Source organism: Podarcis muralis, chromosome W, assembly GCF_964188315.1.
Source record: "Podarcis muralis chromosome W, rPodMur119.hap1.1, whole genome shotgun sequence".
In the NCBI taxonomy this organism is placed as follows: domain Eukaryota; kingdom Metazoa; phylum Chordata; class Lepidosauria; order Squamata; family Lacertidae; genus Podarcis; species Podarcis muralis.
In genome coordinates, this window is record NC_135674.1 from 23577410 (window position 1) to 23604977 (window position 27568).

At 41.0% G+C, this 27568-nt stretch overlaps 1 protein-coding gene across 21 annotated transcripts in view; it reads right to left on the bottom strand.

The window, feature by feature from the left end:
• LOC144326360 (far upstream element-binding protein 3-like) overlaps nucleotides 1–27568 on the bottom strand; it is a 359673-nt gene that overhangs the window by 175401 nt on the left and 156704 nt on the right. For all 21 annotated transcript variants that reach the window (XM_077922908.1, XM_077922914.1, XM_077922904.1 and 18 more), the window contains one exon: nucleotides 5613–5775. In XM_077922908.1, the coding sequence (XP_077779034.1) occupies nucleotides 5613–5775 (163 nt within the window). The remainder of the gene's footprint in view (nucleotides 1–5612; nucleotides 5776–27568) is intronic.

Sequence of the window (27568 nt, forward strand, 5' to 3'; positions counted from 1 at the left end):
GAACAGAATACTGTTAATAAAATCATCATTGAAGGTACAGAAATAGATGATCCGAAAGGGATTAGAAAGGGATTCTTGGACTTTTACAGACATCTATACAAAAGTAGAGAAAAGAATAATATGAGGAAAATAGAAAGATTTTTAAAAGAAAAAGAGGTGCAGAAGATCCCGACAGAAAAAAAAAGACAGACTGAATGCCCCAATAGAAATTGAAGAGATAAAAGAGGCAATAAAAGAATTGAAAAAAGGGAAAGCTCCAGGACCAGATGGATTTACGGCAAGTTACTATAAAGAAATGAAACACATCCTACTTGTACCAATGAAAGAAGTTATGAATAACATTATGAAAGAAAGAGAAATCCCGGAAACCTGGAAAGAAGCCTTTATCACATTTATTCCAAAACAAGATTCCGATTTAACACAAGTTAAAAATTATAGGCCTATTTCATTGTTGAATACAGACTATAAAATCTTTGCAAGTATATTGGCAATGAGGATGAAAAAGGTATTACAAGAAATTATACACAAAGATCAAGCGGGTTTTCTTCCGGGCAGGCAGATGAAAGACAAGCTATGTTAATATTTGTGGACGCAGAAAAGGCCTTCAATAATATATCATGGCAATTTATGTTAAAAAATTTGGAATTGATGGATGTGGGAAAAGAATTTTTTAACGGAATAAAGGCTATATATACAGAACAGAGAGCAAAGTTGATAGTAAATAATATTACTACAGAAGATATAAGAATAACCAAGGGTACAAGGCAGGGGTGTCCTCTTTCCCCATTGTTATTCATCTTGGTACTGGAGGTCTTTCTGAAATCAATAAGGAAGAATGGAGAAATAAAAGGGGTGACAGTAGGTCAAAATGAATATAAGGTTAAAGCTTTTGCCGATGATCTGGTACTAACAGTGGAAGAACCACTGAAAAGTGTAAAAAAATATATTAGAGGTTCGGTCAAGTGGCAGGGTTTATACTGAATAAGAAAAAGACTAAAATAATCGCAAAAAATATGAATCAAGAGATGATAGAAACAATGCAACAACAAATAGAGATAGAAGTGGTAAAGAAAATCAAATATTTGGGAATATGGTTAACCCCTAAGAGTATTGATCTGTTTCAGAATAATTATATACCAGTGTGGAATGGAATAAAAAGAGATCTGGAGGTGTGGGGAAGGATGAAGTTATCATTTTGGGGGAGAATTTCAACAATAAAGATGAGTGTGCTGCCAAAGATGTTATTTTTGTTTCAGACAATTCCTATAATCAAGGGGGCATCAATATTTAAAGAATGTCAAAGAGTAATCTCAAGGTATATCTGGCAGGGTAAGAAGCCAAGAATTCAATTTAAGTTATTAACGGATGCGAAAGAAAGAGGGGGCTTTGCTCTGCCAGATCTGAAACTATATTATGATGCCTCTGTTGGGTAAAAGAGTGGATAAAATTAGAAAATGGAGAGTTGTTAGATTTGGAAGGTTTTGACAACAGATTTGGTTGGCACGCATATTTATGGTGTGAAAAGAAGTAAGTACATAAAGGTTTTAAAAACCACATTTTCCGTAGATCTCTTATAGAAATATGCGATAGGTATAAAAACCTATTAGAACCAAAACTTCCTCACTGGCTATCTCCATTAGAGGTGATGAGTGTTAAAAAGATCAATATGAGGGGGAGATGGATAACATATGGAGAGTTGATAATTAAAGAAGGAGGGAAATGGAAAATAAAACCATATGAAGAGGTAAAAGAGTATGTATATGATTGGTTGCATTATTATCAGGTTAATGAAATGTTTAAAAAGGGTATTAAAGAGTGTGGGTATGTGGAAAAAGATTCAAAATTCCAAACAGAAATACTAAGTAATGATTATAAAATCTTATCAAAAATGTATAAAATGCTGCTGGAATGGTATACAAAAGACGAAGAAGTTAAATCGGTGATGGTACATTGGGCCAGAGATTTTGGATATAATATACAATTTGATGACTGGACAAAATTATGGAATGAAAGATTAAGATTTACGGCATGTACTGCGTTAAAGGAAAATGTTATGAAAATGGTATATAGATGGTATATCACACCAGTAAAACTTGCAAAAATGTACAAAACGTGTAATAAGTGTTGGAAGTGTAAAGAAAAAGAAGGGACATTTTACCATATGTGGTGGGAATGTAAAAAGGTGAAAGGCTTCTGGGAAATGATTTATAATGAATTGAAAAAGATGTTGAAATATACATTTGTTAAGAAACCGGAGGCCTTTCTTTTAGGAATTGTAGGAAATGAAATATGTAAAAAAGACATTTCCAATACGCAGTAACAGTGGCGAGAATACTCATGGCCCAAAAATGGAAACAGGAAGAATTACCAACAGTGGAAGAATGGAGATTGAAATTGACGGACTTTGCAGAACTGGATAAACTAACGGGGAAGATTCGATATTTGCGAGACCAGAAGTTCACCGAGCACGGAGGGAAATTTACAGATTATCTGAAAAGTATATGTGATGGACAACGCTTGTAGGTTTTCAAGATGTTCTGTGAAAATTTGAGGAATATTGTAAAAAAGGGAATAAGATTGGGGAGGTTATATTTTAAAGGCAATATTAAAATTAGAAAATGTGTGAATAAAACAAAACGGAAGATTGGCAGAGAAGCTGGGGGAAGTAAAAAAAAAAAGAAGGTTATGTGATAAATTTTGATATTGTTATATAAACTTGTATTTGAAAATGAATAAAAATATTATATAAAAAAAATGAAGGGGAAATGTGTGTGCGTCCTATGGGGCGAATGCAGGCTTTCGCTGAAGCCTGGAGAGCGAGAGGGGTCGGTGTGCACCGAACCCTCTCACTCTCCAGGCTTCAGGCAGCTATCCGCAAGCCTTCGGAGCTTGCAGCCTCTTTGGGGCTGGGGGGGAAATAATTTTTTTTCTTTATCCCCCCCCCCCCCCGTAAAAACTAGGTGCGCCCTATGGTCCGGTGCACCCTATGGAGCAAAAAATACGGTAGCTGTTGTCTGTGTCTGTCTTGCCCTCCTAGTTAGTTGAGCCAAATTCCTTTTTGCTTGCCTGCACTCATTAGTGTACCCACCCAGGTTTGCCAAAAGCCTTACTAGATGAGTGACCTGGTTTAGATAAAAGTGGTCTTAAATCTACAAAAAATAGACATGATGCCTTCAACGGGATCTAAATGTCCATTAACCGTGTTCTGGTGAACATGCTAGCAATGGGAGCTGTTCAAATGGGCCTGATCTGAATGTTCAACTGAGGTATACCACTTTAAATGTTTGCCCATAGATACTGTTCCCTCTGCCAAATAATTTGATGGAATGGGCAACTGAGGGACTGAAAGGGAAATGGACAGGAAGATAGGTAGGTGATCAGTTTCTGGTCAATCTAAAACATAACTGAACCCTAACGGCAATACCTTTGAAAGACAGAAAATGTAGTCAGTAACATTTCTTGTTCTGCTATTGAGGAAAGTAAAGTAACCATTTTATTTGTCCCATGGACTACCATGCAAGCATGTCAGCTGCAAGCAGGACATTAGTTCAACTAGCTTTTTACCTTCTTTGTTGATCATTTTATCCATGGAGTAGTGCTCAGGTAAAAAAGCTTCATTGCCATCCAGGCAATGATTGTTTTCCTTGTCATTTGGGCTCAAGCCTACCCATGCATTAAAGTCACCACACACAATTAGGACTGCCTTAGGATACATTGTCTTGCAATATATTAGGGCCACTTCTAATTCATCCCAGAAGAGTCTTCAGCTCCCGAATTTATCAGGTGGACAGAATACACTCAAACAAGTATTCATAGAATTAGAAGGGACCCCCAACAGTCATCCAGTTCAACACCCTATAATGCAGGAATTAGATAAAATTGGTGGGTGGGGCAGGGACAACTTTGCCAACACAAACACATCCTGCAATCAAGTGCACACCTCTATTGGCTATGATAATCACTTTGGTGAGGCAGGCACCTATGGGCTCCAGGGAAGGTTGCTGGGGGGGGGGGGGAGCTTTGCCACCCACAAGCATATCCAATTCAAAGTGTTGTCACTAACCTATAAAGCTTTATTTATAAAAAAAATTTATAGACACTGCTGTCATTATATATGCAGTTTAGAGAAATAAAACATGTTATAGAATAAAAACTATATTAGAAAATTAAAAAGACATCAAGTAACCAATGCAGAAGGATGCATTCTTAATTGACTGCATAAGGCTTGGCAAAATAGAAAGGTTTGCAGCAGGCAGTTAAAAGTTGGTACAGAAGGTGCCAATCTCTGTTGGGTTGGAAAAGCATTCCATAAGACTGAGCCAATTACACTCAAGGCTCGATTTCTCATCAAATGAGCCTCATAAACTTGGGGAATGACCAATGATGCTCATACAGATGATCTCGGTGATCAAGCTAGGATAGAAGGGTTCAGGAACTCAAGTTCCATAAACCTCAGTTGTTCAGTGCTTTTTAAATTAATACATTATCTGGCTCAGGACTTTAATACTTCAAGGATCACCTCTCCCCATATGAACTGACCCAGAATCGTCATCTGAGGCTTTTCTTCATGTGCCCCCTTCACAGGAGGTCTAGAGAGTGGTAGTATGAGAATGGTGCCTTTTCAGTGGTGGCTCCCTGCTTGTAGAAATGATCTCCCCAAGGAGATTTGCCTAGCACCATCATTATATACCCTTAGGTGCCAGGCAAAAACATTTCTTCTGTCAGGACTTGACTTCTAAATTATCTGTGGACTAGGTAGAATGTTTTAATCCTGCCCTTTTAAAAATAGGATTGTCTTAGATTTTTGTTTTGTTTTATGCTGTCTTTAAAGGGTTTGCTTACTTATGTGGCTTTGAGTTACTTTTGTAAAGAAAAAAATACTGTGTTTAATAAAATATATATTGATGACCCCTCTGAAGAAAGAGACCCAAAGGCAGTTCTGGAGCAATTCCATGGAAATGCAGACCAGCCACTGGCAACAGACTCTCACTTCATGAAGGAAGGGCTCTAAAGCTTTACAAGAAAGGCAGTTTTTGCTTGCACCCAATCCCAGACTCGGGGCACTTCATGGTCTGGTGCAGCGTGGAAACTTTTGCCTTCTGTTCTAAGAGTTCAAGTTTTCGGAGGCTTTGTTGGCCAAAACAAGCAAAGCAACCCAAAAGCTCCCCAAATGAGATATGTACATTCCTCATAAACAAGGAGAGCAGGGGAGGACGACTCTGGAAAATGCTAAGTGCCAAAGAGGCTCCATCTAGTCCAGCATACTGTCTCACAGTGGCCAACCAGGTGCCCCAGCAGGAAGCCTGAAAGAAGAAACCAAGTGCAACAGCAACTCTCTTGCCCTGTGGTTTCCAGCAACTGGTATTCAGAAGCCTGCTGCCTCCAACCATGGAGGCAGAATATAAGAAGAGCCTTGCTGGATCAGGCCAAGGGCCCATCTAGTACCGCCTCCTGTACTCACAGTGGTCAAGTAGATGTTCAATATGGGAAGCCCATAAGCACAACATGATTGCAACAGCAACATTCTCCCCACTTGCAATTGCCAGGACCACTGTAACTAGTAAACACTGACTCCTCCTCCATGCACCTGTCTGAAGCCACATCACACCCACCTGTAGCTGCTTGATTGTTTCTCCACCTTTGCCAATGACGAGGCCCACTTTGGACGCTGGGATAAGGATCTCTTGGATCGTGCTGTTGCCATCCATGTCACTGTGGAAGCCAGGACCATTCCGACAGCGGTCCACGATCTGCCCCAGTAGCCGCTTTGCTTGTCTTTGGAAGAGGTGGAAAGGGAGAGAACAAAGGTGGGGGGAATAATAATAACCACCTCAAGGCAAACAGCTATTACACTATACACACTCCCACCTTGCTGGGTATAACCGTTTGGGGGGGCAGGGTGGAATACCATGAGAATGCAGGAAGTTTGAGGGGTGGGGTAAGCATGAAAAGAGAAAGGATAGAAAATAGAAGAGAGGAAATAACAGGCATCCATGATGGCAATTCTCTGTTTTAGATCAGACATCCCCCTATCAGACATACCCCGTTTTGACTTAGGAGTTGGGAAGAGGGGGAAAGGAGGTCACAAAGTCCAACTAACTTCTCAAAACACTTCATTTTCACTGCAGTGGCTTCTCCTACCTGACACAAACCATTAACTTGCCTGCTTGTAGCTCAAGTGGTAGAATCTACCTTGCATGCAGAAAGTGCTAGGTTCAATCCTGGCATCTCCAGGAACGTCTGAGAGACATGTCCTACCTGAAAGGTTAAACAGCCATTGCCATTCAATGTAGAGTAGACAATACTGAGCTAGATAGAGGAATGATCTGACTCAGTATGAGGCAGTTTCCTGTGTTCAACCCCTAGTGCTTACACTCCTTGTGGGACAGGTTAGCCACCTGTGAACTATTAACTACAGTTGCAATCAAAATTATTGAACCCCATTGCAAATCAGGTTTATTATCAAAATTTACAGACTTTCAGCTGTTTGCAATGAGTAAATCAAACAATCAAACAAAAACAATTGAAATAGCTCAACACAACAGATGCTTCAAGTGGTTCCCCCAAATTCAGCTGAAATTGCAACTTTTGATAATAAACTTGATTTGCAATGGGGGTTCAATAATTCCGATTGCAAACTGTACTTTGTATTAATGCGACCTTAAGTAATAAAGGTATGGCTTCCAATATATACAAAATTCTACTTAGTAAAGTTTCAGGCTCTTCCCAGGGGCTATGATCAGTGTGGGAGAGTGATCTGTGCCTTCGGATAGAGGAACAAGTATAGGAAGCAATATGGTCTTACCCTCACTTAAAACTATCTCTGTAAGAATACAGGAAGCCACATTGAAGACACTATTAAGATGGCATTGGACTCTACTCTGTCTATCCAGAGTTGGCAAAAGGCTATTCCAATTTATGTTGGCGGGGCTGTGGACACACTGGAACATTGCTCCACATGTGGTGGAACTGTTGCATAGTTCAATTCTGGATCCAAACTTTTGATACCATTTCCATCATCACCTGACAGATACTTCCCCCAAACCCAGCTCTGGCACTCCTTTCCTGTCATGATTTTGCTCCATATTGCACTCCATGTATAATTAGAGTAAAAACAAACACATTGAAGGGTTCCCAAAAAGTAGGCCAGAGGCAATCAGCTTCATTCAGCAAAGTTTACTGAAGGTAAATGAGCATAACAGTTCAAATCTATAAACTCAGGATTGGCATAGTCTCTTAGCAAAAATCCAGTTGCATTAAAAAAAGCTTAAACTTACAATAAGACTAAAACTTAGCACTTAAGCATACTATGTACAGAACACCACACCATAAGGAAAAAGAGACAGAATGACCTTGACAAAAAGAGATAACACAACCAGTCTGAACCAGTTCAGCTTCTCTGAAGGAATAACCCAAACATCAGGAACCTTCTGCTTGTTTCTAGGCATAATAGAAAGCTCACTTGTCAGCTAGAACCTTCCGGCTTGTATCACACAGAGAAGCCTCCCAAACTATCTTGAAACAACTAAAATAGGAAAGATCTTAAAACTTTAAACCAATACTTTCTATGCCAAAAAATGCAAACCTGACATATCCTTGGAGTGTGGGACCAACCCATTTATCATGCATAAATCTCTTGTGCTTATGCTTCTTGCCGCAGCCAGATTGACACTGGCTGCCCATTGGAAGTCCAAATCATCTTCGTCCCAGGAAGAGTGGCTAACAAAAGTATGGGACACTGAATTGTCAGAGCACCTGACAAATAAATGGAGAGACCTTAATGGTTCATCAAAAATGGATCTTTTTTACTTGATATGGTATAAGTTTTTCTCCTATGCTAACTCAATTTAACAGGCCAATAAACCCACTGCTCTACACAGACAAGTATGTGGAGAGGTTTTATTGAGAACTGAATTGACCCGCTTTTTCTTCTCATATGCAACAATTGGATGCAGCACTGTATTTTCAGTAGTTTCTTGGGTTTTTTACCCCACCTCTGTATCTGTGTTTAATTTTTCTACTTTCACATTTATTTTTACTCGCCATATCCACCATTTTTATTGTATTCTGTATGTGTTTATGCCTATACACTTTAAATTATTTTAAAAAGAGAGGGAGAGAAAAATGTCATGGCTAAAGTCTTTGAGGGGAGAAACTGGAAAGTGCTAAAAAATTCTAGAAGATTCTGGAAGACTCTAGAAGGTTCCTTTCTGATGAAAATATTATTCTGACTATTCTCAAGGTCACGCTGAACCAGGAGAGATAAATTCCTGCACTCAGTGAGCTGCTCTCTTTCTCTCTCTTTTACTTTCATTTGTACCTGTATGTCTGAAGCTATTTTCTGAAGTTTTTGTAACAAGCCTTTGCCTTTTAGTAAATGTTTTTCTTTTGGACTTTTGAATCTGCGTGCTTTTGTTTATTTATTACAAGACACTGTCCGTCAAAAGAGATCTGTGGGGGTCTTCTCTCATTAATACTGCAGCCTGAAGACGGTAAGCAACACCAGAATGTTCCGGAACTCTTTATTCTCTTGATCAAGTTGCTGCGTAAGTGAGTGAAGACCCTGGGTCTCCCCCTCAAGCCCCCTAGGTGTTTCTCCTATTGTTTACCTTGCCAATGCTCCAGTGCAAATGAAAGAGGACCTTGGGGAGGGTGAGGAGGGGGTTAGTGGCAAGCAAAGTAAATAAATGAGAACATAAGAAGAGCCTGCTGGATCAAACCAAAAGCGGCCCATCTCATACAGCATCCCATTCTCACCTTGGCCACTCAGATGCCCCAGTGGGAAACCTGCAAGCAGGACCCAAGCACAAGAGCACTCCCCACTCCTGTGGTTTCTAGCAACTGGTATTCAGAAGCAATTCTGCCTCAGACCATTGAGACAGAGAGGACAACCATCAATAGACTTCTCTGTGGATTTTTCAAATCCTCTTTTAAAGCCATCCAAGTTGGTGGCCATTACTGTCTCCTGCAGAAATGAGTTCCATAGCTTAACTATGCACTGCATGGAAGGACTTCCTTTTATTTGTCCTGAATCTTCCAACATTTACCTTTGTAAGGCATCTACAAGTTCCAGTGTTATGAGAGAGGGAGAAAAACTCTCTATGCATTTTCTCCATGTCATGCACAATTTTGAAAACCAGCTTCTAGAAATAAAAACTGAGGCTCTCTCATTAGCTAAGCACTTATAATAGCATTATGGATGTCCTTTAGCTCAGCTATATATCAGCTAACTCCGCTGCTGGGGCCATGAAATCATTCAAGACACTGACTGGCTGCAACTACACTTAAGAGCTGTGATCAAAAACACCGCCACAAAAAGGTTGACGGAATTTTCCAACTGGTTTGACTTTGAGTGCAAACAGGCAAAGACACCTGAAGAGAGCTTACTGTAAATATAGAACCTCCAAGTCTCTTCTTCTATTTACTGCATATGTCTCTCTTAGATAGAAGTATAAACAACTAATAAAATGGAAAAGACAGAAAGCCAAAAGAAACGCCTGGCACAGCTTAATAAAGGCCTCGCATGACAAGGACAGATCCTGCTTCTGGCATGCCATATCAGGCCTCCTGGAGCATGAGCGCAATGGGCCAATTTGAACTATCGAACCCCAAGAATGGATGCAGTACTATCACTCACTTTTTCAAGACCAGGATGCTCAGCCTAATCACCAAACAGTATCTCCAGAAAAATTACCAGCTTGGCCCCCAGTATCTATAACTGAGGTAAAAAAAACTAATTACGCAGCTAAAAACAATAAAGCCCCAGGCATTGATCATTTGCCCCCGGAACTTCTGAAGTTCAATATTGACTGGTGGGCACCTGTTTTCAGCAATATTCTCTCATATTGATTCATCTGGTCTACTCCCCGACATCTGGGTCATTGCGGTAATCATCCCAATATTCAAAAAGGGCCCTACATCAGATCCGACTAGCTATAGATCTATCAGAAGTGCCTGGCGTGCTCTGGTCCATGGGGTCACGAAGAGTCGGACACGACTAAATGACTAAACAACAACAATATGCAAAGCATCTCCATAACAAACTAACCTACTGGATTGATGCTGAGGCTATCCTTGCTGAAGAGCAAGCAGGATTCAGGCAAGGCAGATCTACTATAGACCATTGCTTTGTCCTAGCCCATCTCATAGATAAGTACGCCAAGCAATCACGCGGTGTGCTGTATGCAGATTTCATTGGTTTGAAAGCTGCTTTTGACTCAATTTCAAGAGCAAGACTATGGGCTAAGTTGAACACCTCAAGCACAGACAAAAGATTATTATACCTGATCAACTGCCTTTATAAAGACACTGTGCTGAAAGTACGCTGCTCTACAACAGTCAACTTACAGGATCTGTACCAGCTACAAAGGGAGTTAAGCAAGGATGCATTCTAGCCCCAGCACTGTTCAACCTATACATAAACAACATGGTTCAGTGTCTAACATCTCCAGAGTTCCATGCCCCTAAGCTGGCCTCAAAACCAATCTCTATACTATTACATGCTGACGATGCGGTCCTCTTATCCCAAACAAAAGTAGGCCTAAAAAACTGATAAGAGAATTTTCAGTGTATTGCCAGAGAGAACACCTGGCCATGAATTATCAGAAAACCAAAGTTATGGTTTTCTCAAGAAGCTATAGGCCCCACAGTTGGCGTATGGAAAATCAGCCAATCGAACAGATCAAAGCTTTCAAACATTTGGGCCTTATCTTCCAGTCCATGGGGTCATGGGGAGCACACCAAAAATGTGCAAAAGAAAAAGCATCCCAAAGTGCCAAAACTCTGACACGGTTTTTCCATACAAAGGGTGGCAAACACATACTCTCAGTCCTAGAAGTCTTCCAGGCTAAACCCCTAGCACAACTATTATACGGGGGTCAGATTTGGACTGGTAACCACCTTGGTACTTTGGAAGCTGTTCAATCAAAGTTCTTAAGGCAGATTTTTTCTCCATCACTGCGAATGGAGGCAAGTTTCCCCTCAGTAGAAGTACGGACTTGGCAAAGAACTTTTAACTTCTGGCTCCACCTAAACTCAAATCCCCCCAGTTTATTATCCTTAGTACTTCAAGACTACCACAAAAGTGTCTGGCTTAAAACCATCTACCAAAAACTCCACTCTTGCGGCCTATCCCCACAACACCTACTCACTATGGGCCTAACCAAAGCAAACATTCTAATTTGTCAACATCTAAAAGATATCGAGCATCAGAACAACCTGGCCACTATAAGGAAATTCTGCCCATGGTATTGTCAATTTCCATCTCAAAGACTAAAAGACTCAAAGAATTGTAGAGTTTGAAGGGACCACGAGGGTCATCTAGTCCAACCCCCTGCAATGCAGGAATCTTTTGCCCAACCTGGGTCTTGAACCCATAACCCTGAGATGAACAGCCTCACGCTCTACCAGCTGAGCTATCCCAGGGGATTTTGATTCTCTGGCTCCATACCTGTACAAACTAGCTATCCCAAAATACAGACGTGCTTTCACACTCGCAAGACTGAATGTTTTGCCATCTGCTGTACTTGAGGGCTGATTCCAAAAGATCCCGCATGAGAAACGCCTTTGCCCCTGTGGAGACGGTAGCACCGAAACAGTGGCACACATCCTCCTGTCTTGCACTCTCTAGAAAGACCTGAGGAACGAGATCATCACCCCAATCGTACTGACCATCCCAGGATGCACAACTACTGCCACAGTGTCCTTTCTCCTGTCAGACCAAACAGAGCAGATAACAGCAAAGGTTGCTAGGTTCTTAGCAGGGGAAATTAGAATAAGGGCCACTATCTGACCATTGATTCAAGACCCTAAACTGTGCTTTTATACTAAATTTCCTTTCTTCTGTGTTTATTGTAATGTTTTATTGTTGCTATGGCCATCGGCTAACACGAATAAAGTTTCTATCTATCTATCTATCTATCTATCTATCTATCTATGACTGCTGCTGCTGCCGCCACTGTGAGTGTTGGGGAAGGCCGCTCCCGCCTCAGGCTAATTCCACCAGGCCTAGGGGGCGGGGCCCAGGCTCACCACCACCACAGCTTTAAGAGGCCTCATTCAGGCCCTGGGACACTGCTGCTGCTGCTGCCACTGTGAGTGTTGGGGAAGGCCGCTCCCTCCTGCAGGCCAACTCCATCAAGCCTAGGGGGCGGAGCCCACACTCACCACCACCACAGCTTAAAGACACTGGTGCTGCTGCAGCAAATGTTAAATTTTTTAAAATATATTTTAAAGTGTTTTAAAGGTGTTTTTACTTTTCACTTTGTTGTACCATCGTGAACAGTGGTTTTTATACATGTATTTTTATTTTGTTCTGGTTTGGGGTTGGATGTTGAGTGGGGTGGGGATTGGTTTTGTTTTGGTATAATTGTTTCTGGTTTGTTTTGTTTTTCTATTTTGTAAATGGAGGCTAGTATGAGGCTTGGGATTGCTACCGTGGAGGGGCGAGGGAGGTATGGCGGTGGGGGCAGATGTCACAGGCGAAGGGGATCGAGATACGGATATGCTCGTACCCCTTTCAATCTGCGCCCCATCCCGAGGGACGAGGGTAGGGTGAGCAAGAATTACTCACCTCCGTCACTGGTGCTGTGCAATGCCAGGTCTATAGGCAACAAAACCGCCACCCTGCAATATTTCTTTACCTCGCAGGGGATTGACCTGGCTTGTGTGATGGAGACCTGGGTGCGCGAAGGGGAAACTCTTACCATACGAGAGATGGCGACCCTGGGTTTCTCCGTCCTCCACCAGTCACGGACTGTGGGCTGGGGGGAAGGGGTGGCATTATTAATCCGGGAAGATTGTTCTTTCAGGGCTCTACCAGCACCATCGATCCCCGGCATTAAATGTGTTGGCCTAGTGTGGGGCTCCGAGGTGAGCTTGGCTGTCTGGCTGGTGTACTGGCCACCTAGTGCACCAGCAGCCACCCTGTCAGGCCTGCTGGAGGCGGTGGCTGGCTGGGCCTTGGAGTTCCCTAACCTATTGGTATTGGGGGACTTCAACATCCATGCTGATGCCACTCCCTCCTCACAGGCTCTGGACCTGGTGTCTTCCATGGCGACACTAGGGCTCTCCCAGTTTGTTTTGGGCCCCACACATCAAGCAGGCCACACGCTGGATTTGATCTTTGGCGTCGGTATAGATGTGATCATGTCTCCTTCGATGAAGGTGCCATGGTCTGATCACTACGCTCTGAAAGCCAGAATTGACTTTCCATCCCCACCCTGCTTAGGAGGCGAGCCGATTTGGGCTCGCCCGCAGAGGCTGATGGACTCTGATAGATTCCGTCAAGCCTTGCGGGACCTTGCTCCCCCTGGCGACCGAGCTTCTTGAGGGCTGGAATATCCAGCTCCTGGCAGCCATCAATGAGATCGCACCTAAGCGCCCTCTGCGACCCCACAGAAACCGGGCTCCCTGGTTTACCGAGGAGCTCCTGAAAATGAAGCGGGACCTCAGACGGCTAGAGCGAGTACAGGGGGTGCCCGTGATGGAGCCTCAAGAACATCTTATAGGGCTTTTATGAAAACCTACGAGATGGCAGTGAAGGCTGCTAAGAAGTCATACTTCTCGGCCTCCATTGCATCCGCTAGCTCTCGCCCAGCGCAATTATTTAGTATAATCAGGTCTTTAACGTCCCTTGAGGGACAGCCAAATTTAAATAACAATTTGACACATAGCTGGGGTGGGAGGGGGACCCTCCCTCAACAGATAAAGCCAGAGTTTAGTGGTGTGACCTAGAAGCAAATTAGCAAGCAGACTTCCGGGACGCCGCGGCCACGGAAAGGAGCGCGAGGCAACTCCTCAGGGGAGCCTCGAACAGCACGGGGTCTAACGGGGGTTTACGAAGGCTACGTGAACCCCAAAACCACAGGTAGACTATCCTGTGGGATAAAGCACCCAGCGACGCTGCCAGTGCTCGCCTGTGTTGCCGGCGTTTAACAAGGCTGGAGCCGCAGCGTGAAGGGGAAGCATCAGACTCCATGTTGTGAAGCCTCAGGCTCCGAGGGAAAGCGGCGGACCTCCAACAACAGCGGAAAAGCTGGGAAACAGCCTTAAAACTCTGCAGAGAAAAGCAGAGGAGACAAGCGAAAATACTGGAAAACAAGTGATTTGAAGTAAAGGGAATTTCAGCAGAAGAACCCAGCGGAGAAGAAACTAGCGGCAAAAGAAGGAGGAATTCACCACTGGCGGTAAGAATGAAAAAAGAGTATAGCGAAAAGCTGACAGACAGAAAGCAGAGTAAGAAAGTAACCGCTAAGTGAGGGAAGGAACATCCTCGGTAACAAAGTATAAAACATGAACTATAAAGTATAAAGAGTCGGAGACAAGGTAACAGCGTGACTTTTTAAAAAGTGAGACTCTTTGGTGGACTAGAGAGGTGGGAAAGGAGGTCTTTCTGGTTCATCCGGTTGATGTTACAAACGACGGGCTTTGTGAGAACGGCTTTTTCACCACCAGCTCCATTATAAGTAGTGCTTGGAAGGGGAAAGGGTGAAACGGTGGGAAGAACTTTGTGTTCCCTCCCCAGTCTTTAAGGTCGGCAAAGAATATGAACGACTCCTTTATGGGTCTGAACAAGTAGGGGAGGAAGCCATCCAGGGGACCTGGTTTGGCTTCTGTTATCCGCCATTCTGCTTTGCTAAGCCTGCTTTGCCACGCCTTTACATGTATCTGGGATTTAAAGGGACATGCGCTAAAGACTATACAGGGGAAGTTTGAAACCAGCTTTTAGTATAAAGATCATTTCCCTGGAGGACCTTCACGTCTCTATTTAGTAAAGTTTTTGCTGGCTTCAGACCTCCATCATATCAACCCACAAGAAGGCAAGGACTGTAAAGCTTGGGTATATCTAGGTGCTTATAACCTGTCACTTTACTCCAGCGCCACCCTCAGTAACTTATCAATTTATTAGAGATAACTTGTGAACTGGTGCCCCTTTTTTTGAAAGGCGCTAGCGTGGTTATTTTTACCCCTGCTTCTCTCGAGACTCATCAAGTTTACAAAATGACGAACGGTGCAAAAAAGGGGGTGGCAACGCCAGCGGAAAGGAGACCGTCGAGACAAGAGGAGGGCAAGGAAACGAAAGAGATTAAAGACTATAGCAGCTTGATGGCCGAAATAAGGAAAGAATTTAAAAATAATGAACAATACATAGAGAGAAAATTACTTGAAGTACAAGATACTTTGGATAAGAAACTGGAGGGGGTGGTGGGGGAATTGACAGGAAAGGTTAAAGACTTATCAGTAAGAGCTAAGGTTCTGGAGGATTCAATGAAGAGGGTGCAAAAAGATACGAAAAATAGTAAGAAGGAGGTGGACAAGATTAGAGTAGAAGTTAAAGAGATAGAAAAGGTGCAGGAAGAGCTGTTGGATAATATGGCTATGACACAGATGAGACAAAATCAAACCAATCTGAAACTGAGAGGTATACCAGAGACCTCAAATGAAAATATTAGATCTAAAGTGATAAAAGAGCTGGCAGTTTGGTTAGATAAGAAAGAGGATGAGATAAACTCATATTTAGTAAACATTTTTCGAATAAGGTCAAAAGTGGATAAAGTTAAAAAGAAAAAATTGCCAGGAGATGTAATCGCCATGTTCAACACGATGGAAATAAGAAACGAAATTTTGAAACAAAATCATATCAAAAGGTTATACATTGAAGGAAACCCAATTATTATTTTTAAAGAAATACCTTCGAGATTTCTTCGAAGGAGAGACCCATATAAAAAATTAACAAATCAATTGAAGAAAAATGGGATCTTGTATAGATGGGAGTTTCCGGAAGGTATTTCATTTTATTTTAAAGAAAAAAGGTTTAAGTTAAGCACCAGTATAGAACTCCAGAAATTTGCGAGGAGATATGAGAAGGAGCTGGGAAAGATTGAGGGAGAGGAGGAAAGGGAGGAACAGCAGAGAGACGAGGAAGGTGAAGGGAGTGAAGAAGAAGAAAGAGAGGAGAGTTTAATAGGAGAAAGGGAAGAAGAAGAGAAGGAAGACAAGGAACAGTAGATACTATCTAGCTTAGACAAACTAGCTAGAACAACACTAATAGATGGTTTTAAAAACAATAAGTTGGAATGTGAATGGTTTGAACAATAAAAATAAGAGGAATCAGATTGCGCATGTATTACTGAAAAAGAACTGGGACCTAATTTGTCTACAAGAGACGCACGTAATAGGCAAACATAAGAGGGTACTAAGTAATAAGAGATTAGGATTGGACTTTGTGACCTCTGATAAGGTTAAGAAAAGAGGGGTAGTAATATACATAAAGGAAAAGTATGATCCGCAACTATTGTACAAAGATGAACATGGGAGAGTGGTGGTAGTACAGATGGTTTTTCATGGAGAAAAAATAATTGTGGTGGGAATATATGCACCAAATGATAAAAAATCAGCTTTCTTTTCTGAACTAGATAATATATTGATGGAATGGATGGACCAAAAAATGATATTGATGGGGGATTTCAACGGAGTGGTGATGCCATACATAGATAAGTTAACAAAAAGACAAGATATGAAGGAAGGCAAATTGCCCCGATCTTTCTTTGATATGGTTAATAATCTGGGATTGATGGATGCATGGAGATATAAAAACCCTACTGTGAAACAATTCACTTTCTTCTCAAACCCGAACCAGAGTTGGGGGAGAATAGATAGCATTTGGGTTTCGAGGGAATTGATACAGAACCTAACTAAGTCCGAAATCTGGCCACGAACTATATCTGATCATAATGCGGTTTCTATTGAGTTAAAAGGCAAAGATGCTAAAACAGGCAGATGGAGAATGAATGAATTCCTTTTCAATGACCAAAAGATAGTAAATAAGGCTATAGAAGCAATTGAAGATTATTTTAAGTGGAATTTAAATGGAGAAACCTCTATAGAGACGGTGTGGGACGCAGGAAAGGCGGTTATGAGGGGATTCTTGATTCAGAAAAACAGCCAATTGAGAAAAGAAAAAGAGAAAAAGAAAGAACAGATTTTAACACAGATTATGGAAAATGAAAGAAAATTAACGGCCAATCCTAGCGAAGAGAATATAAAACAGAATCTAAAAATACTACAAGCCAAATTCTCTACAATAATTAATCAAGAGATAGAGTGGAAAATCAAATTGATGAATCAGAAGAACTTTGAATCCGCAAACAAGATAGGGAAATATTTAGCGTGGCAGTTAAGAGAAAGGAAGAAACAAAACACGATTAGTAAAATAAGAGGAGAAAAGATTGTGGAAGAACCAAAGGAAATAAAAAGGATATTTCAAAAATATTATAAGGATTTGTATAATAGAGGAAAGGAAACAGAACAAGAAATAGACCAATTTCTGCAAAAACACCATCTTAAACAAATCGTAAAAGAAGAAAAAGAGGTATTAGATCAGATAATTACACAGGAAGAGATAAAGAAGGCTATAAGAAAGATGAAAGCCGGGAAGGCGCCGGGACCGGATGGCCTCCCGGCCAAATATTACAAAACATTAATTAATCAAATATCACCAGTGCTGGGAGAAGTGATGAATAATATACTGAAAGAAGGAAGGATCCCTAAAACCTGGAAGGAAGCCTATATCATATTGATTCCTAAAAAAGAGGTGGATAATATGGAAGTAAAGAACTATAGGCCAATCTCATTGCTAAATAATGATTATAAGATATTTGCAGACATAATGGCGGAAAGGTTAAAAAAGGTTTTGATTAATAAAATACATAAAGACCAAACAGGCTTCCTTCCAGGGAGACAATTACGGGATAACGTAAGGAATTTGATAGATATTATCGAATATTTGGATATGAATATAGACAGACAGGCGGCATTGGTTTTTATAGACGCCGAAAAGGCATTTGATAACATTTCGTGGAACTTCCTAAAGAAGAGTTTGGAAATGATGGGAATAGGGGAAAAATTTAGAAGAGGTATAGAAGCAATATACAAGGAACAGAAAGCAAAGTTGGTCATAAATAATACTACAACAGAATATTTTAATATTTACAAAGGGACTAGACAAGGCTGCCCCCTGTCCCCCTTATTATTTATAACAGTTTTGGAAATACTTAATAAGAGATTGAGGGAGGTAGCAGAAGTGAAAGGAATTAAGGTAGGAAAGAGGGAATTTAAAATCAAAGCCTACGCAGATGACATTGTGTTGACCCTAGAAGACCCAAAGGACAGTGTAAAAGAAGCCCTACAAAAAATTGAGGAATTTGGAGTTGTGGCAGGTTTTAGAGTAAATAAGAATAAAACCAAAATGTTGGTTAAAAATCTAACTAAGGAAGAAACGATAGAATTAGAAAGAAAGGCAGAAATTATGGTGGTTAAGAAAGTGAAATATTTGGGAGTGTGGATCACGGCTAAAAACCTAAATCTATATAAGGACAACTACGAAGTCACATGGAAGAAGATAAAGAAAGACTTGGAAATCTGGGGGAGGATGAAACTCTCCTTTTTAGGAAGGATAGCAGTGGTTAAAATGAATATCTTGCCGAGAATGTTGTTCTTATTTCAAACTCTCCCAGTCCTTAAGGGTTTAAAACAATGTAAAGAATGGCAGAGAGCCCTGGCGAAATACATCTGGCAGGGGAAACGACCACGGATTAAAATGAAAATATTGATTGACAAAAGAGAAAGAGGAGGTTTTGCCCTACCAGATCTGAGCTTGTACTACGAAGCAGCATGCCTACTCTGGTTAAAAGATTGGATAAAATTGGAGAACAGAGATCTATTGGACCTGGAAGGTTTCAATAATCGGTATGGGTGGCATGCATACCTCTGGTATGAGAAAGTAAAAGTTCATAGGGCTTTTTTAAACCATATTTTTAGGGGACCTATCTACCAGGTCTTTTAGAGAAATAAAAACCTCATTGAAAGAAAGACGCCCTGGTGGATTTCACCAATAGAGGCCTTAACGATAAAAAAAATTAATGGAGGGGAAGAATGCCACTTACGAAGATTTGGTAAGAAAAACAGAACAAGGGCCCAAACTCAAGCCTTATGAAGAAATAAAAGATCTATTCACTGGCTGGTTACAATACCATCAGGTGAATGATCTGTTAAACGAAGATAAAAGGAAAATGGGTTTTGATGATAAAAAATCAAAATTTAACATAGAGATAACAGAAGGTAAGAGTAAAACATTGTCTAAAATATATGACATGCTATTAGAATGGCACACAAAAGATGAGGAAGTTAAAGAGGCAATGATCAAATGGGCAATTGACTTTGGTTATAATATAGAGTTCGAAAAGTGGTTGGAACTGTGGAATAGAAACATCAAGTTTACAGCCTGTACGGCTTTGAGAGAGAATATCTGGAAAATGCTGTACAGATGGTATCTTACGCCGGTGAAACTGGCTAAAATGTATAGATTAAAGAACAGGACATGCTGGAAATGTGGTGAAGTGGAGGGAGACCTCTACCATATGTGGTGGCTATGCAACAAGGTGAAGGCCTTTTGGGAAGTAATATATAATGAGCTTAAAAAAATACTAAAATATACCTTTCCCAAGAGACCTGAGGCCTTCTTGCTGGGAATTATGGGCAAAGAAATAAAAAACGAAGATAAAAAAATATTTCTCTATGCCACCACAGCTGCTAGAATCATGTTGGCGCAAAATTGGAAAATCGAAACTATGCCTACAATAAGTGACTGGCAGGTCAAAATGATAAATTACACCGAGCTCGATAGATTAACAGGCAGAATACGAGATCAAGATGATCAGAAAGTCCAGAAAAATTGGAGTAAATTTTGGAAATATATTGGAACGGATCTATAGGAAGAACTGGCGGGGCTAGAGTAACTATCAGTGAATAAATATAAGTTTAACATTTAAATACGCAATCATGGAAACTATTTGATACTTACCAAAAAGGGTGAAGGGAAGTCAAAGATTCGATAGAACCTAAAATATTATAATTTTCTTTATTATGATTTTTATGTTCTATTTTGTGTTTGTATAGCATAGGGAATGGAAAATAATTTGTGTAAATGTGTTTAATTTTGTATTTGTTTGTTCTTTTTAAACTTTGAATAAAAATTTAATGGCAAAAAAAAACAAACAACAAATTGACACACAGCTGTGAGGCATTTGCAAGCTTTTTTGCAGAGAAGGTCCTGTTGCTCTGCCATGACCTCCCTGCCAATTTGGATACAATAAAGGAACTGGAGGCCCCTTGACTGTCCTCGGGTCCAGTATTGGACCACTTTGACCGGATATCCCCAACCGATGTGGACAGACTCCTCCGAGCTAGAAAGCCCACCACCTGTCCTCTCGACCTGTGCCCGTCTTGACTGACTGGAGCATGTCCAGATGAGGTGCGAGCCCCCCTGGGGGATATCATCAATTTGTCCCTTGGCACCGGGATATTCCCAGGGGAAGTGAAGGAGGCAGTGGTGCGCCTGCTCTTAAAGAAAACATCATTAGATCCCTTATGTGCTGGTCCCGGGGCGGGGGGGAAGGTTACCGTTGACATAGTCGAAGTCCGGTCCTGGGTCACTATCCTGGAAACAGTTCACAAGGAGCGGGGCGAGGTCTGAAGCAGGAAGCCGAGCGGGGACAGGAACACTGGAGGGTCAGGTCTGGGTCCGGACAGGAGCAGGTACTCAGAGACGACGTTGCTCCCGCAACCTGGGACCGGGCTGACTGGCCTTTATCTTCTCTGCGGCCAGGGGCGGTCCCGACCCCCAGGAGACCCGCCTCTCCTGGCCTTAAGGCGAGCACTCCTCCTGGGAGAAACCAGTTCCCTTCGCCTCTCTCCCCTGAGCCTCTGCAGTTCAGGAGAGGCTGAAGGGTTACTGGGCCCAGGGGGAGACTCACCTGTAGGCACTGAGTCCTCAACTACCTCTGGAGCCAGAATGGATTCACCTGGTGCCTGCTCCTGAGGATCCGGCACAGGTGCAGGCGCCTCAGAATCAAGGCCCTGCCCCAGTTCAGCCGGCCCTGGAGGCGGGGACTCCTGTGCAGGCTGGGATTCCTCCGGTTCATCCTCTGAATCGGAATCCCAGGCCATCACACCATCCCCCCTCCCAGGCCCCCCCCCTCAATCGAGGGTCTGGACCCGGCTTGCTGGGGTACGCCGCATGGAATCTCGGAGGCAGGCAGGCGCGTGGACGTTGGCTGCTGGTTCCCAGGAACGGTCTTCCGGTCCATACCCCTTCCAGTCTATGAGGTACTGTAGCTTTCCCCTGCGGTATCGGGAGTCCAGAATGCGTTCCACCTCGTACTCAGGCTCCCCCTGGACCAAAACTGGCTGCGGTCGGGGACGGTTCGGGTGGAACTCGTCGGGTGGGGCCACCGGACTCAGAAGGGACCTGTGGAAGACCGGGTGAACCTTCAGGGTTGCGGGCAACCGGAGACGGAATGCCACAGGTGAGACTTGGTCCACGATAGGAAACGGGCCGGTGAAACGGGTGTCCAACTTCCGCAAAGGTCGAGAGGGGTGGAGGTGGCGAGTGGAGAGCCATACCAGGTCACCGACGTGGAGTTCCGGCCCCACCTGGCAGTGGCGGTCGGCCTGGGCCTTGTACGCCTCCTTGGCCTGGCGCAGTTGCTCCATTATCTCATTCATAATCTTTTTAAGTCTAGGGATTATTACTTCTTCTAGTTTCTTGTAATATGTAATCGATATTCCGTCTGGGCCTGGTGATTTCCCAGTTTCCATTTTCCTTATCACCTCTCTTATTTCTTCTGAGCTTATGCACGAGTTTAAATTAATAAATTCCTTGCCATCTAGTTCAGGGATTTTGTTTTCTCTTACATACTCTTTAATTTTATTCTCATCTTCCAACTCGTATAATTTTTTATAAAAATTCCTAAACATCATTTTTATTTGGTCCGGGTCTGTAATTTCTTTTCCTTGTACAATAATCTTATTTATAACCCTATCCACTTGCTTCTCCTTTGTTAGCCAGGACAGCATCCTACCGGGTTTATTTGCCAATTCAAAACACCTTTGTTTTGTCCATTTAATCTTATTTTCTACCTCTTTGTTTATTAAATTATTTAATTGGGATTGAAAAATTTTAATATTCTGGATTATACTCTCTTGTTTTGGATTTTTCAACAGTTCTTTTTCCTTCTCCCTTATGTGTTTATTTATTTCCGTAGTATCCTTTGCTTTATCCTTCCTTATTCTTGCCATTTGTTGTATTCCAATTCCTCTCATATAGGCTTTACTGGTATCCCAAATGATTTTCCTGTCTGTCCCATGTCTCTCATTAATTTCGAAAAATTCCTTCAACAATTACCTCATTTTATTCACCTTTTGCTCATCTCTCCAAAGTTCATCATTCATCTTCCACCTCCCTCTCATATGTTTTTTAAATCTTATGTGTATAGTAACTGGATTATGGTCTGAGAGAGATTTATTCAGAATCTCTGCTTTTACCAAGCTCAATGTCAATTTTTTAGAGGCCCAAATTGCGTCTATTCTCCCTCCCAATTTTTTATCTTCGGAAAAATAGGTAATATCCTTTTCAGTGGGATGCTTCAATCCCTTTTTTTTTTTAGAAAAAAGATATTTATTAAAGTTTTTAACAATAAAACACACTTCACAATCCAAACAAGAAAAAAGAAGAAGAGAAAAACATTATCACAATCACATAAAAACAGAAAAATACAGTAAAAAACATAAAAAGTAGAAAGAAAGAAAAGACATAAAAAACATTAGAAATCCAGTTTCTTACTAATTATTTTCATAGCCCTCCTTCCAGACTCCCTCACATCTCCCTTTTCTGTGTTCCCTTTTATACAATCTTATTCAGCAGTGCCTTGCCCTTTTTCAAGTCTTATTTTGTATTGTACATTTCAACTATTATGTCTCCAATTTTTCCCTTTGTAACAATTATTTATGTTTGACATAATATTACTCCAATTTTTTCACCCTTATTCTCATAAAACATTTTTTACATATTCCTTTCAACCAAGTCACTAGTGCCATGTTATCTTTATATCTTGCATCATTTTAACATTCATACATTTTGCAGTGCTTTTGCAGGTAGTCTTTAAATTTCTTCCAGTCCTCCTCCACTGACTCTTCTCCCAGGTCTCGGATTCTGCCAGTCATTTCTGCCAATTCCATGTAGTCTATCACTTGCATCTGCCATTCTTCCAGAGTGGGCAAATCTTGTGTCTTCCAGTGTTTTGCGATGAGTATTCTTGCTGCTGTTGTCGCGTACATAAAAAAGGTTCTGTCCTTCTTTGGCACCATTTGGCCAACAATGCCCAAAAGGAAGGCCTCTGGTTTCTTAGGGAAGGTATATTTAAATACCTTTTTCAGTTCATTATAGATCATTTCCCAGAAAGCCTTGACCCTTGGGCATGTCCACCAAAGGTGAAAGAATGTTCCCTCAGTTTCTTTACATTTCCAACACTTATTATCTGGCAAATGGTATATTTTTGCAAGCTTGACTGGGGTCATGTACCACCTGTATATCATTTTCATAATATTTTCTTTTAAGGCATTACATGCCGTAAATTTCACACCAGTGATCCATAACCGTTCCCAGTCAGCAAACATAATATTATAGCCAATATATTGTGCCCATTTTATCATAGCTGATTTGACCGTTTCATCCTGAGTATTCCATTTTAACAGCAAGTTATACATTCTTGAAAGTACCTTAGTTTTAGGTTCTAACAATTCTGTTTCTAATTTCGATTTTTCCACCTGGAAACCTGTTTTCTTGTCCATATTAAAGACCTCTCTAATTTGACGATAATGTAACCAATCTCGCACTTTGTCTTTTAGTTTCTCAAAACTCTGCAATCTCCATGTGTCTCCATCTTTTTCTAATATCTCCCAATATTTTGGCCACTTGGCCTCCATATTGAGTCTTTTCTGAGCCTTAGCTTCCATTGGTGACAACCACCTTGGGGTCTTATTTTCTAATAAGTCCTTATATCTTGTCCAGACATTGAACACTGCTTTCCTGACAATATGGTTCTTAAATGCTTTATGAGCTTTAACCTTGTCGTACCACAGGTATGCATGCCACCCAAACACATTGTTGAACCCTTCCAAATCCAAAATGTCATTGTTTTCAAGAAGTAGCCAGTCTTTCAACCAGCAGAATGCTGCTGATTCATAGTACAACTTCATGTCCGGCAGGGCAAATCCCCCCCTTTCTGTAGTATCAGTCAATATTTTAAATTTTATTCTGGGCTTTTTGCCCTGCCAGACAAATTTAGAGATATCTCTCTGCCACCTCTTGAAACAATCCATCTTGTCTACAATCTGCAAAGTCTGAAACAGAAACAGCATTTTTGGCAATACATTCATCTTTATAGCAGCGATTCGACCCAACAAGGAAAGCTTCAGTTTTGACCAAATTTCTAGATCCTTTTTAACTTCTAGCCAACATTTTTCATAATTATCTTTAAATAGGTTCAAGTTTTTAGCCGTCATATTAATCCCTAGGTATTTTACTTTTTTAACCACATTTAACTCTGTCTCCTTCTGAAACCTTTCTTTTTCCATAGTTGTCAAATTTTTTCCCAAAACCTTAGTTTTTTGCTTGTTTAATTTAAATCCCGCCACCCGACCAAATTCTTGAATCAGTTCTAGAACCCTTTTCGTACTAGATTCTGGCTCCTGTAATGTCAAAACCAGGTCATCTGCAAAAGCCTTAAGTTTGTATTGTTTAGCTCCGACCTGAATTCCTTCAATCAACCGGTCCCTTCTGATCATGCTCAAGAGCACCTCCAGGACCGAAATAAATAACAATGGAGAGATAGGGCAACCCTGTCGTGTTCCTTTCTCAATTCTGAATTCTTCTGACACCACATTGTTAACTATCAATTTTGCTTTTTGTTCTGAATAGATTGCGTCTATACCATTTTCAAACCCCCGTCCCACTCCCATTCCCTTAAGATTTTTCTTCATAAAATTCCATGAAATATTATCAAAGGCCTTCTCCGCATCAATAAAAATCAACACTGCTCTTGTATTAGTGTTCATTTGCAATAACTCCAAAATGTCAATGATGTTCCTTGTATTATCAGACAAGTGTCTACCTGGGAGAAAGCCTGCCTGGTCTTTATGTATCACATCATTTAACACTCTTTTTAATCTATTGGCTAAAATATCTGCAAAAATTTTATAATCCACATTTAAAAGGGAAATGGGACGGTAGTTCTTGAGTTGTGTCTTTTCAGTTTCAGATTTAGGTATAAGTGTGATGAAAGCTTCTTTCCACGACTCCGGTGCCTTCTTCCCCTCCATGATCTCGTTGCACACCTCCTTCAGTGGTTGAATTAAATAGTCTTTCAAAGTCTTATAGTACTTGGAGGTTAGTCCATCTGGCCCTGGAGATTTGCCCAGTTGCATGTTCTGAATAGCACCTTCAATCTCCTGTTCTGTTATTTTATAGTTCAATATTATCTTGTTTTCTTGAGATAGTTTTGGTAATCCATTATTTCTTAAAAATTGGTCTATATCAGTCTCTTTTTGCGGCCCTTGGGTATAGAGTTGTTTAAAGTATCTCTGGAAGCATTTTCTAATCTCCACAGGGTTCTGAATATTTCTCCCCTCAATCTCTAAGTTGGTAACCGTGTTCAGCTTCTGTCTTTTTTTCAACTGCCATGCTAGCAGTTTTCCGCATTTGTTAGCCGAATCAAAAGTCCTTTGTCTCATTTGTTTAATTTTCCATTCGACTTCCTGATTTAACAGTTTCGTATATTGTGCTTGATAAAGTTTAATTTCTCTCAGAATCTCCTGTGACTTTGGTTTCGATCTTAGTTTTTTCTCTCCTTTTATTTTCTCCAAAATCTTATCCTTTTTCTCATTTTGAACTCTCTTTTTTATTGCATTCTGTTGTATCAGAAACCCCCTCATCACCGCCTTGCTTGCGTCCCAGATTACTCTTTTTTCCACTGTAGTTTTCAAGTTTATTTCGAAATAATCACTCAAGTTCTTTTGGGCCTTCTTAACAATCTCTTGATCTCTTAATAAGGTGTCATTCATCTTCCATCTGAAGGAACCAGTTGAAGATAATTTCATTTCCATCTTTACTGCATTATGGTCGGAGCAGGTTTTTGGGCAGATTTCCACCTTTCTAATCTTGGGTGCCAGTCCTCTAGTTATCCATATTTGGTCGATTCTTGTCCATGTCATTTTGGCTTCAGAGAAGAATGTCCCCTCTCTTCCTAAGGGGTTTTTTGTTCTCCAGATATCAATCAGATCCATGGTGTCAGTTAATTCAAAAAAGGTTTTTGGTAGCCTGCCCTCTTTTGTCATACTTTGACTTTGTGCTTTGTCCATGTTCGTAGATACCACCCCATTCATATCGCCCATCATGATGATGTTATTATAGTCCAAATAGTCCAACATTGTCTCATGCAGCTTCTTGTAGAATTCCGATTTCCCCTCATTTGGTGCATAAATTCCCAAAATCAAAAATTTTTCCCCTTGTATTTGGATTTCAATTGCCAAAATTCTTCCTTGCTCATCTTTAAAAAGAAATTTTGGTGACAGGCTTTCTTTTGCATAGATGACAACTCCTCTCTTCTTCACTCTGTCAGATGAGATAAATTCTTGGCCTAGTCTCTTGTTAATTAACACTTTCCTGTGAAGCCTAATCACATGCATTTCCTGTAGGCAAATAATGTCTAATTGTTCCTTTTTTAGTAAGTGGAAAATCTTCCTTCTTTTCTCTGGGGAGTTAAAACCATGAATATTCCAACTTAATAGATGCAGAGACATGTTGAACAGTTCTATTCTCCCTTTGGTGGTGGTATCACTCTCTCCAGCTCGTCAGAACCCAAGGGTGTAGGTATAGAACCTAATGGTCCAGGTCCTAAGGCTCCTAATTCTTCTTCAGTCCCTTTCTGGAGGTCTTCTCCGTAGTCGCTCAGAAATTTTTCCTTGTCTTCAGCTGTTTTGATTTTAACTTTCTTCCCCCTGAAGATAAAGGAAAGTCCCTGGGGGAACTCCCACCTGAAGATGATTCTGTTGCTTCTCAGTAGTTTCACCAAGTCTCCGTAACTAGATCTAAGTTCCAGTAAATGTTTTGGGATATCCTTGTAGATTTCCACTCTCAAATCCTGAATTTCAAGGGTCTTTTGAAAGTGTGCACTCAGTATCTTGTCTCTTTCTGCCTTCGTTCTGAGAGAGATCAGGCAGTCTCTAGACTTAACCTTCCTCCCTCCCTTTCCAAGTCTAAATGCACTTACAATTTTAAAATCTTTATCTTCTTCCAAAGGCCAAAATTCTGTAAATTCTTTTGTCAAATATTCAGTTAGATCCCCTTTTTCAAGTTCTGGGACTGACCTCAATCTCAAGTTGTTTTCCTTACTTTTTAATTCTATCATAGACAGATATGCCTGGTGTTCGCCAATCTGTTTGCGCATAGGTTTTATTTCCTCTTGCACAGCCTCTGCTTTCTGTTTGGCCTCCTCAGCTACTTTACGATTTTCTGTAGTGGCTTCCAATAGTTTCCCAATTGATTGTGCATTTAGACTAACTTGTTGAGTCAAATTGTTGACACTGGCTGTGTTTTGGTCAATTTTAGATGATTGTTCAGCCACTTGCTTACTCAGGCCTTCCAATTTTTCAAAAATTTTATCTAATACCG